Source organism: Chiloscyllium plagiosum, chromosome 26, assembly GCF_004010195.1.
Source record: "Chiloscyllium plagiosum isolate BGI_BamShark_2017 chromosome 26, ASM401019v2, whole genome shotgun sequence".
Lineage (NCBI taxonomy): Eukaryota > Metazoa > Chordata > Chondrichthyes > Orectolobiformes > Hemiscylliidae > Chiloscyllium > Chiloscyllium plagiosum.
Genome location: NC_057735.1, coordinates 43,889,618 through 43,902,591, shown reverse-complemented (window position 1 = coordinate 43,902,591; position 12,974 = coordinate 43,889,618). Strand labels below are relative to the sequence as shown.

Below are 12,974 nucleotides of genomic sequence, written 5' to 3'. Positions count from 1 at the left end.
GTCCAAGATCTGTACAAGGCAGCATCTTCCAGAAGCAGACGCCAATGCATCGTCATGTCAATTGGCCTTTCAGCCATTTCCTCATGAATCTGTGTACCCTCTCGACTTTCTGTGACTCTCCCTGGAGTGTGAATCAAACTCTCATTATGTTGGCTGGGAGATCCGAGCACTGCCCACTGAGTGACAAATCACACATTCAGAAATCCTCGGTGTCATCAAATGCCCCTGACTCAGAGTGACACTGGCACCAAGGAAGCCAGAGAAATTCCTGGTTTGCATCAAGAGGCTGATGTGGAATTTAGTTGGTCATAATGGTTTAAATAGCCCTGAGTATTTAAAAGGGACACTATCACCTAAGGCTGTCTGTGTCAGCTGGGGGGACTGTCCTTTCCCTTCAGCTTGCTGCATTCTGGGAATGGTGGGAAGAAGTGCAGGAGATTCTGAATATAAAGGTCAGAACTCCATGATGTTATGGTGAAGGATAATTTATTTGCCCTGACAGGTGGCTGAACTGGTTTATTTTTATTTAAACTGCCAGATAAGTAGAAACGTAAGGCCATGCAGTCTCTTAAGCTAGCTCCATCATTCAGCAAGATCAGCCTCCGATTCTCCAGGGAAAACAACCCCAGCCTGTTCAGCCTCTCCCTGTAGCTCAAATCCTCCAACCCTGAACCCTTTCAAGTTTCACAACATATTTCCGATAGGAAGGAGACCAGAATTGCACGCAATATTCCAACAGTGGTCTAGCCAATGCCTGTACAGTTGTAACATGACCTCCCAACTCCTGTAGTCAATACGCTGACCAATAAAAGAAAGCATACCAAACGCCGCCTTCACAATCCTATCTACCTGCGACTCCACTTTCAAGGAGCTATGAACCTGCACTCCAAGGTCGCTTTGTTCAGCAACACTCTCGAGGACCTTACCATGACGTGTATAAGTCCTGCTAAGATTTGCTTTCCCAAAATGTAGCACCTCGCATTTATCTGAATTAAACTCCATCTGCCACTTTTCAGCCCATTGGCCCATCTGGTCAAGATCCTGTTGAAGTTGAGGTAACCTTCGCTGCCCACCACCAAGGTCAGGCTCACTGGTCTATAGTTCCCTGGCTTGTCCTTACCACCCTTCTTAAACAGTGGCACCACGGTAGCCAACCTCCAGTCTTCTGGCACCTCATCTGTGACTATCAATGATACAAATATCTCAGCAAGAGGCCCAGCAATCACTTCTCTAGCTTCCCACAGGTTCTAGGGTACACCTGATCAGGTCCTGGGGATTTACCTACCTTTATGTATTTCAAGACATCTAGCACCTCCTCCTCTGTAATATGGACATTTTGCAAGATGTCACCATCTATTTTCCCTACAGTCTATATCTTCCATATCCTTTTCCACAGTAAATACTGATGCAAAATACTCATTTAGTGTCTCCCCCATTTTCAGCGGCTCCACACAAAGGCCGCCTTGCTGATCTTTGAGGGGCCCTATTCTCTACATAGTTACCCTTTTATCATTAATGTATTTGTAAAAACCCTTTGGATTCTCCTTAACTCTATTTGCCCAAGCTATCTCATGTCCCCATGTCAGCTCTCGCCTGGCCAATGGCAGGGATCTGTCAGCTGTGGTCCAGTTGGTTGTAACCTTGACTCCAGACGTTTTATGGATTCAAATCCCGCTCGAGATCTGAGTACACAATCTCAGCTGACACTGCAATGCTGGACTGGGGTCCAGTCTTCCCACTTCGATAAAGTGCATAGTCTTTTCCAGGTTTCTGGCTGATACTTATCCCAACATGAGAATCTCAGAAATCATTGCCATTTGAGGAGCTTTGCAGGATGCATGTTGGCTGCCTTTGGGATGTTCTACATTAGTGAAAGGTACTTTATACAATGGAAGGTTATGCTTTCTTTATTTATTTAGTTCCACTGTTGAGAGGAACTGCGTTTTTGAGAGAAAACGCTTTTGTGAGATGGGACGTTGTTTCCTCAGACACATAATATTAATCACGGTGGGAGTGGCCTTTGGTCTGCTTGGCAAGTTGGCAGCAGTCTCTTCGGTCGGAGTCAGCTGCCAGCAGCTGTGACAGGGACAGGGTGGTAAATGACTGTTCGACCAGTGGGAATCTGTGCCATTGGTGCAGGTTTCAACTAAATGTGAGGTGGCTTTCATCAGCAGTTTCAATAACCATGTGTTTGTTCTGGGAGCCTGTTATCTCTGCAGCAGCTACAGTGACCTGTGCTTATATAGTCTCTTTAACACCATAGAATATCCCATGATGCTTCACAGGAGCCTGTTTTTTTATAATACTGAATATGGAGATCAGGATGTGCACATAAGGAGCTATGGATTTTATGAGTTCTCATAAATGAGGAGAGCAAGGCGAAGAATTGGAATTGTGCAGAGAGATAATTTGAGAACTTGGGACCCAGACAGTTGAAGACATGACCATCAATCATGAGCAATTAAAATCCGAGATGGTCAAGAAACCAGGATTTGAAGATTCCCCTTGGGAGGGTTGTGGAATTGGAGGAGATTACAGATAGGATGGGGCAAATTGGAAGGATTTGGAAAGAAAAATGAAAATGTTAAAGGACAGGCATTGGTGGACTTTCAGGTGGAAGTTAATGTGGTTGAGCACACTCAGCTGTGATAGGAGAACAGAGCTCGATGCAACACAAGACACAGACAGCAAGGTTTTGGATGACCTCAGGTTTAAAGAGATGGGAGGTCATCCAGGACATTGCTGGAAAAGTCGAGACTGGAAGTAATGGGTTACAACCAACTGGAACACACATTAATTTGCCTAGATTAGAGTGGTGCTGGAAAAAGGGCTTTTGCCCGAAACATCGATTTTCCTGCTCCTCGGATGCTGCCTGACCTGCTGTGCTTTTCCAGCACCACTCTAATCTAGACTCTGGTTTCCAGCATCTGCAGTCCTCACGTTTGCCTACAAATTAATTTGTGTCAGGTGATGCTGTGGATGTTACAGTAGTCCATAATCTGGCCAAACAAAATAGCAAAAGGTGACAAGAAGGAGGGGTCGGGCAGAATAAAGGGAATAACAGAACCTTGAGGTTTGCATGTAGGTGGTAACTGAATATTGCCAATGTGTCTTTCATCCTGATGAGTAAATAAATGATGTGTTTTGTACTTGAGTGTTCCATCTTTTATTCTGTAGCTCCTTGAGCCGTGTATCATTACTGGTTAGTTGGTGTGAACTTGCTTTGGATTTTAATATCTAATGAAGACCGAACCATTGTGTTGCAGTAGTTCAATCAGCTTTCAGAGATGTTCTGACCCATGAGGACAAGTTCATCAAATGAAGTCCAAAGCTAAATCCCTGCCAGCAACTCATTGGCAGCCACCCATCACAATGTTTATGCCAAATATTAATGCTGGTTAATGGGGACTAATGGTTTGTTGATGAAAGTTCCATTCATTCATCGCCAGCTGCGCGACAGTCCCTCACCACAGATCAGGGCATACTGTTAAATTAACACATTCTCTACCCACAGCATAATGTATTGGAATACATTTGATAGATACTATTACTGCACATGTATCGAACAAATACAGAAGGCAGAAACGTGCAGCAGATCTGACAGCTTCTATAGAAAGAATACACAAGTTGAAGCTTTTGGGTGGAACCCTTGTGTCTAATCAATTGGATTTGATGGAGGTTCCCACCTGAAATGGTAACTTATCTGTTCTACTCCCAGTTGGAAAATCTGGCAGTATCTATGTATGGCTTCCCTGATACTGCAGTCAATGTCGATTGATTGAGACCTCGATAACGGGAACACTCCTTGTTCCCACTTCTTTCCTGTGCATTTAACTAGTTCCAAAAGCACCATTTTCAAATAAGTGAATACTGGTTAACTGTCCATTTCTTGAAGCAGTGGTAACATTGCCATAGTACCAGAGGACCATCGGGCTTCTCTCTCACTCAGGTGGTGGTTTAACCTGAGGCTCAACACATCTTAACCTTCACGGTGACCTCAACTGGTGCAGGAATTGAACCTCAGCAGTCTGCTGAAGTTAACAACATATACAAACAGTTTAAGTGCTTCCAAGTTAACAACTGTTACCCATCAACAGAGACACACAACCACTTCCTTGCGGTCAGGTTCAATACCTCCAATAGGCCAATATACTTCAAGCAACTTATGTGATGTCTGCAGTTTATCCTCAATCTTTCCCTAAAATGCTTGATTGTCTCCAGAAGATGTATAATCCTTGTACACAAGGTACTTTCCAGTAGTTCAACTAACCTTCAAGTCTAAAGGGCCAGCACGGATGCTCAGTGGTTAGCACTGCTGCCTCACAGCCCCAGAGACTGGGTTCAATTCTAGCTTCGGGTGTCTGTCTGTATGGAGTTTGCACGTTCTCCCCGTGTCCGCATGGGTTTCCTCTGCGTGCTCCAGTTTCCCCCACAGTCCAAAGATGTGCAGGTCAGGTGGTTTGGCCATGCTAAATGATCCCGTGGTGTCCTGGATGTGCACACTAGGTGGATTAACCATGGGAACTGTGGGGTAAGGTTGGGGGCTAGGTTTGGGTGGCATGCTCATCAGAGGATCTGTGTGAACTCGTTGGGTCGAATGGCTTCTTTCCACATTGATTGTATGCAAGTGTGGATGTTAGTAATCTATTTGAATACAGGAGGCATTGCACTTGATCTCGATGGTTTCCATTTATACAGCGTCCTGGTGTTTATCCTTCTGGCAGGATTGCTGGCAGTGATTGAGTGGGTGTCTAAGCATATTTATTTGTTTCTCAATCCCACCCATGAGGTGCTGAGGCATTTTGAAGTTCCTTTGCTTTCACCAGAGATTTACTGTTGAGATGGAAATCTTTTATGAAAGGCCGAAGTAGCTTGTGCTATTTTTAAAAGTGACATCGAATACAGGGTGATTATGTTAAGGATTCTTGTTTTGAGCTGTGCTGTGCTGTGTTTCCACACAGGGCTGTGAAGGTGGATGTACACTGCTGTCCCAGAATTGCTTTGCCTCGGTTGGTGACACTCAGTCATTCCCGTCAGGAATTCGCATTGACTACATCCTCTACAAGGTGAGATTGGAAAGTGGAAGGATAAGTTTGGAGATGGGAGACAGAGGAACAATTCATTGATATATTTGGGAAATTCTAGGGATCGGGAGGTTTCCCTGTGAAGTGTGAACACCTGATGACTACAAATGGCACACCACCTGGGCGAAACATGCCGTACTCCGACCATGAAGCTGTGTGCGCTACATTGAATGTACAGAAAGAAGAGAATGCTGTCAGTGAGTTGAGGCACGTGGAAGGTAAGTCATGTACCTGTGTTCAGTGAGCCCAACTTCCTTGCACTTACAAAGTGTGGTTTAGATTTTAATGACTTAGAATCAAGATTCAATAATGTGGGGCTCATTTCTTATAGAATAGAGGAGATATTATGTAAGCTGGCATGTAGGAGTTCAGTAGTGTTGACATAAAGATATTTTCACTTGTACAAGAATCGTTTTTTAAAAATTCATTCATGGGCTGTAGGTTTCGCTGACTGGACCAGAATTTGTGGCCCATCCCTGATTGTTGTTGAGGTGGTCGTGAGCTGCTTTCTTGAACCATTGCAACCGATTTTTCTAGGTAGACCCACAGTGCTCATAGGGAGGAAATTCCAGGATTTTGACCCAGCCACAACGAGGGAACAGTGATATGTTTCCAAGTAAGGATTGAGAGTGGCTTGGAGGGGAATTTGCATTTATCTGCTAGCCTTGTACTTTGAATTGGTAGTGATTGTGTGTTCGGAAAGTGCTGTCGAAGGAGGCTTGATGAGTTTCTGAAGGTCACCTTGTAGATAGTGGCAGTTGTGTGCACTGAGCATTGGGAGGGCTCCGTTAGCTAAGTTGTTTGCGATGGGGAGTGATGCCAACTGCATTGGTAAATTCCCACTGTAGCCAAAGTTACCATGAAGGTCTGAACCCCTCAAGTGGTGACCCTAAGGTTAACCAGCCCTTTGATCCTCTGGCACTATGGCAACTTTACCTTTTACAGAGGTGGAGGGAGTGGACATTTGTGGATGTAGTGCCAATCAAGTGGAATGTTTTGTCCTGGATGGTATTGAGTTCCTGAACTGCATCTGTCCAGGCAAGTGTTCCATCACAATCCTAACTTGTGCCATGTAGATGGTGGACAGGCGATAGAGGGTCAGGAAGTGAGTTATTTGCTGCACGATTCCCCAGCTCAGACTTGCTCTTGTAGCCACAGTACTTATTTGACTAGTCCAGTTCATTTTCTGGTGAGTATAACTTGTGCACCCCACTTCCCTGACCAACCAACACAAATCCTTCCCAATCCCCAGAATATTGATAGTGAGGATTCAGTAATGAGCATGTCATTGAGAATTCAAGAAGAAATGGTTAGTTTCTCTCTCAATGTGGCTGTACATTCCCTGATGTTGGTGTGGCATTAACGTTACTTCCCACTGAGAACTCAAGCATGGATATTTGAACATGTAGTATCTGAGGAATTGTGTTGAACACTGTCCAATAATCAGCAAACATCCCCACTTCTGATCTTCTGGTAGAGGGAAGGTCATTGATGAAGCAGCTGAAGATGGTTGGGCTGAGGACACTCCCCTGAGGAACCCCTGCAGAGATGTCCTGGAGCTGAGATGACTGATCTCCAACAACCACTTCCTTTCTGCTAAGTGTGTCTCCAATCTGTTGTGGTTCTGTTCGCCGAGCTGGGAATTTGTGTTGCAGACGTTTCATCCCCTGTCTAGGTGACATCCTCAATGCTTGGGAGCCTCCTGTGAAGCGCTTCTGTGATCTTTCCTCCAGCATTTACAGTGGTTTGTCTCTGCCGCTTCCAGTTGTCAGTTCCAGCTGTCCGCTGCAGTGGTCGGTATATTGGGTCCAGGTCGATGTGTTTGTTGATAGAATCTGTGGATGAGCACCCGAGCTACAAATCTTCTCCCAAACTTTGAATGTCTCCAATCTGACATGACTTTTCCTCGATTCCCATTGACTCTAGTTTTGTGAGGGCTTCTTGTCCAAGACTAGGGACCAGAAATATAAAATATTTCTGATAAATCCAAGAAGGAGGGTGGCTTTTATGGCACAGTCCTGTCCCCGGAACCAGGAGGCCCACGTTCAAGCCCCAGGTCCACCTGCTCCAGTGGAGTGTACAGGTTTCTGAACAGGTTAATTAGAAAATTTAATCCTAGAAAGAATGTAGAAGGAGCTTTTTTTACACAGTGACTATAATGCAAAACATGTTACTACAATGAGTAATTGAAGTGATTGAAGTGATACATCGAAAGGAAGGTGGATACGTTATTGAGGAAGACAGGAATAGAAAGATGTATTGATATTCCGAAGAGGCTCCAATGGAGCTTAACTGTGGCACAGACTAGTCAGCCAGCTGGTCAGTATGCGCTGTTAAATTCCGTGTGCTTCTTTGTGTTCTTGTTCAATGAACAGAATTGTGTATTGGTCCAATATGAAGTGTAGAAAACTTAGCTACAAAAGTTAAAGTGCATTTAAGCACAAGCATTTTACTGTTTTTGTTAACTCTAGTATTTTTATTTGCTGTTTTGTCCACTAATGCTGTTGTGACTTAATGCAGTCTCACTGAATCACTAAATCCTATTGACCCTGAAAACTCCCAGCTGTAATATCTAGTCTGTACTGAGCCAGTGACAGAGCAGCAGGCTGAACCCTGAAGTTGCCTGCAATACCCTTGGTTGTGCGAAGAGGGCAGTTGCTTCTATTGTGAACCTGTATGCAAGGGCAGGTTTGTCTCCATTACGTTAGGTTCAAAGTTAATAGATAACGGAAAATGGTACCAAAGGCTGTATAATCACATTCGAGCGCAAGAGTATCCTCCTCACAGGTGAGAAAAATATTTTTTGCAAGAAGAAAGGAGGGAATGAGAATGCCAATAGAAAATCAGAAACCAAAGCAGAAATTGCTGAAAAAGCATAGCAAGTCTGGCAGCATCTGTGGAGTGAGAAACAGAGCAGACATTTTGGGTTCAAAATGGCTCCTCTTCAGAATTCAAGACATCGGCAAAGAGTTAGTTTTCGTGAGGGAGGAGGAGCAAGTGAATCAGATGGCGACTGTGCCCTGAGCAAAATACAAATGTGTTAAAGTACTGGAGGAAAGATATGGGTAGTAGATGTTAATGATTGGTGTTAATAGCAGAAAATATTTCCGGTCTGCTGAGAGCAAACCCATGCAAACAAGACACTGGTCTTGAAATGGATAACTATGAAAAAGTTCTCCTAAGCCTGCTGCAGTGTCCTAGCAAAGCACAGTGCGACTGGAGGAACAGCACCTCATTTTTCACTTTATGGCCTTTAGGGCTCAATCTTTGAGTTTGCTTTCAGAGAGAACTGCCCCTTGTTCTATTGTTAACACATACTCCGGACCAATTAGTATAGCCATTACCACTCCCATTGCCTTGGTTTTGTGACATCCTTGTTATTTAATCTTCCCAATCTCTAACCTAACCCAATCCAGACCTTCCCTTTCATTCTAACTGGCCCTTCCCCAAACAGCATAAAAGCCATGGTGCGTTTGAAACCTTAAAACCTTTGGTCTTTTTCTCTTCATATGTGCTAGCTGATCTGATTTTTCTCTCACACTTAGTAAAATAAAGCAAACGGTCAGGGAATTTGGAAGAATGAGAGGCAATTTGATTGAAACGTACATGATTCTGAGACGTTTTGACTGGGTGGATGTGAAGATGGGGGTTTCCTCTTGTGGGATAGACTAGAAGTAGGAGGTCATTATTAAAATGGAATCTAAAACAGTAGAAGTAACTTTTTTTCCTCAGAGGTCTGAGTGTCTTTGGAACTCTCCTCCTGAAAAAGTGATAGTAGAATTATTTAAAAAAAAACTGCAGATGCTATAAATCAGGAAACAAAAACAATTTGTTGGAAAAGCTCAGCAAGTCTGGCAGCATCTGTGAAGAGAAATCAGAGTTAACATTTCAGATCTAGTGACCCTTCCTCAGAGCTCAAATATGTTTTTGGCAGAAGTGGATAGATTATTGGTAAGCAATATAGGAAACCTTAAAAGGGGTAGGAAGGAATGTGGAGCTAGGATTACAATCAGATCAGCCACTGCTTTATTAATCAGGAGCTTTCTCCTCCTTGGTTGTATCTTCGTCATAATATATTCAGTCCTGGAGACAATGCAGGTGCAATTAATTCCTAGACTGAGCATAAGTAACCAATCTGTTCACAAGCGTGAGCACTTAGCCTGGGGATATTGTCAATTATGTGAGCTTCAGGGTTTACTGACAATCCAATGAAACAGGAGGAGGAAATCTGAGATCAAAAGCTGGGTCTTTCTTTTTAAAAAAAACACTTTTAAAAGGAGGAAATTGCCAACAAATAAAGCAAGAGGTTAAGAGAAACATTTTTTCCGAGAGAAAGTTGTTTAGATCACAAAGGCAGAAGCAGACTCTTGAACAGCCTTGAAAGAGGAAGTGGATAAATATTTAAAGGGTAAAGCGTAATTCTTTCAGAGTATTAGTACAGGCAGAATGGGGTGAGGCCTCCTTTCATTGTTGTGAGACTTTTGATCCAACTGTTCGAAGATTTCAATAATTCTATAATTTCTAGCTAGATTACTTCAGTTTGTATCTGAAATTGAATCAAAATAGTATCACAATTGCAGTTCCATTTTGGATTGAGATTATTGACGTGCGTGCAAGCCATACTATTGTTTTCGCAATGAAAGTTGGAGGAGATTTAGTTTATGATTCAAGGAAGTTGTGTAGACTGCAATTTTTAAAAATTAGTTCATGGGATGTGGGTGCCACTGGTTAGGACAGAATTTATTGTCCATCCCTAATTGCCCTGGAAAAGGTGATGGAGAATTGCTCTGTTGTACCGTTATATCTAAGGAACTTGGGTACACCTACAGTGATGTTTCTGGATTTTGACTCCACGATGGTGAAATAATGGTCGTGTACTTCTAAATCAGGATGTGTAACTTGAAGGGGAACTTGGATGTGGTGATGTTCCCAAGCTTCTGTTGCCCTTATCTACCTAGACGGGAGGTCACAGGTTTGGAACGTGCCCTTAACAAGTTGTTGCAGCACGTTATGCACATTGCTGCCTCTGTGCAATAGTTGTGAAGGCATTGATTGCTGAAGGTGGTACCAGTTGAATGATTGGTGTCGGTTTGCACTGATACTTCAAATGAAGAAGTGGTTTGTTTTTGTTGTACTGAAGGAAGTTCTATCAAGGCTGGTGCTGGGGCCTTCACTCACCCTGATACGTGTTGGTGACGTGGAGAGTGATGTCCTTGGCACAATTTCAAAAATTTGTAGACTGTACAAAATTTGAAATTGTTATGAACTGAGGAGTATTGAAACTTCAAAATGACATAGGTTAGCAGATCGCATGGACAAGTGACAGATGAAGAGAATGTGAAATGATTCATTTTGGTAGGAAGAGCGCAGAGAGACAATACCAAAATAAAACCTGCAAGTTTAAAGGAAGTTTGGGAATAGAAGGACCTGGATGCAATGGCACGGCTGCTCTAAGGGTCCATGGATGTTGACTGGCATGTCAACGTATTCACCCCTGATTTCAGAAGTCGCTGCTTCACACAAGCCTCAGATTTCCACGCTGAACAAAAGGTTAGAGGGAATGTTGCCAGGGTACAGGTACATAATTCATTTATCCTACTAGCACAGGTTGGGAAACCATCTTAGGCTCCATTAATTGGGGCATGATGCATGGAAATAAAGAAGTTAGTTAAACCTGTGTAAAACACTGCTTCCATCCCATCTGGAATATTGTGTTCAGCTTTTGGTGTCACGCTTCAGGAGAGATGTGATTGTGTTGGGAGAGCACAGAAAAGATTCATGAGAATGGTCTCAGATGAGGAATGTCAGTCATGAAGCTAGATTGGAGACGTTGGGACGGATATCCTTGAAGAAAAATTTTAGAAGTTCTGATGGAGATATTAAAAGTCATGAGAGATTTGAATAGAGTCGATAGGGAAAAAATTGTTCCATTTTGTGCAAGGATCAAGAAAAGGGAGGTACAGATTTAAGGTAATTGGCAAAAGAAGCAATGGTGATATGTGAGGAAATGTTTTCACATGGAGTGATTGATATCAGGATTGTGCTGCCTCTATGAGGAGGAGGCGGCAGGTTCAACTAAGACAATTCAAGAGGGAATTTGGATTGTTATCTGGAAGGTAAGAATGTAGAGGCCTACAGGTAGATGTTAGGGGAGGGGGGTAGCACTAGGTAAATTGTTCCTTTGGAGAGCTAGCACATACACAGTGACTAAATGGTCTCCATCTGTGCTGTAACTATTCTGTGATCCATGGTTCTTGCTCTTTGGTTTTCTGTGGACCTTTGGCACCCTGTTGACCACAGACTAACCATCTGATCTTGTTGCAGAGGCTGACCCGCAACTTGTGGACATTCTAAACGAGGCTCGGGCAGAGCTAAAAATCGGTATTCACGGGGCGGAGAAGGTGCGCTACTCTTCTGGCAGGATGGCCATCCTAGGGTTCATCCTTCTGCTCCTCGAGGTCGTCATGGCGATCATACCACTTGTCACCACCACACCGGAGAACTCATTTCCCAAGGTGTCATTCTACATTCTGGGCATGGTGGCCTTTGCAGTGGCTCTACTTGCTGGCATTCTCTATGTCTTTCATACCATTGAGGTGAAAATGCTGCAGGGGACAGAGTACCAAATGAGTAACGCCATCCAGGCTCTGCAGGAGCGACTAGGCCACTGACAGCATTGCATTAGCATGTTTCAGACCAGTTTGACGGGGATCTGGTGGGAGTAATCAGACCTCCCATTGCACAATCTATAGCAAAAGCAGTTCAATGATATTTTGTGATCTTAAACCTGCATGTTAACCATGAGACTTCATACTGTCAAATACATTCCAGATGGCTGTACAGATCCATAGGGGAATGGAGGCTAGCATTTGGGGCAACTTAATTGTTTCACCATGCGTCCCCCTCCATTTTTATTCGCCATTTCCAATTAACCTTCCCTCAAGTGTGAAGACTATGGTGTGAGTTTCCACTCTGCTTGAACTCAGGTTTTCATGAGTTCCAGTTTAGAGCAGGAAGAAACTCTGTGGCCATGGAAATCTGTCCACCCCCACCCTCAGCCCTGCTCGCCCAAGAACCCACTTCTCCATGAAATGGACCTGGGTCAGGAACTGAAGAAATTGCCTAGTAGTTTCCCTGGCAGCTGGAGTAGTTTACATTTTATTGAACTGTCATAAGAACACTCGACTCTTACACTAATGTAGTTTAAGGAAGACAGTCTGCTGTTCTTGCCCATTCTTGTCTGCATGTGACTGCAGTCTCTTAGCATTGTGGCTGAGTCTTAGCATTCCTCTAAAGTAACCTGGAGAAACGCTCAGTTGTACTGTCTGTTCTCGAAGTGAACAGCAGGAAGGTCCGCCTCCACCTTTTTCAGTGTAACCTTTCCAGCTATACCTTCATCCTGAGAATAACCGGAAAAAAGGTGTTTTCTCTGAATGCTGCATTTCAGCTCAAACAGTGCTGGCTCCATGAAACCTTTGAGCAAAGTTGGATTTCCAGATCTTAAGCTAATTGTCAGGAAGCTTAGGTGACAGCATTTTATACCAGGGTTGGGGATAAGAGAAGAACGTAATTCTATTTTTAAGAGTTTATTTTCTTGCCGGCAAGGATTTTATCCAGCAGCTTCCATTTCTTCTTGCTCAAGAGCAATTTTCCTGGTCCCTATTCCACCCTGGAGTTTACCCTCTCCTTTTTTTCAAAATGGGGACATAAGGACATATAGAAGACTACTGATCCTCCTGTCTCCAGTGAACTGTGCATAATTTGTCACTGTTTTGGAGTCTCACAACAGTTTTTAATCTCCAAAGTAAATATTCAAAAGGAATGAACTTGAAATAGCTGACCTGAAAAAATGATTGGTAATTGACTGAAAACCACTCCAATATAACTCTT

General features: G+C 43.5%; 1 protein-coding gene across 1 annotated transcript in view; it reads left to right on the top strand.

Moving 5' to 3' along the window:
• Positions 1–12,689, top strand: part of LOC122562944 (sphingomyelin phosphodiesterase 2-like) — a 43,694-nt gene extending 31,005 nt beyond the window's left edge. The window contains exons 7-9 of the mRNA XM_043716246.1: positions 4,962–5,066; positions 5,146–5,302; positions 11,409–12,689. Of these exons, the coding sequence (XP_043572181.1) occupies positions 4,962–5,066; positions 5,146–5,302; positions 11,409–11,755 (609 nt within the window). The 3' untranslated portion in view covers positions 11,756–12,689. The remainder of the gene's footprint in view (positions 1–4,961; positions 5,067–5,145; positions 5,303–11,408) is intronic.
• The last annotated feature ends 285 nt before the right edge of the window (positions 12,690–12,974 follow it).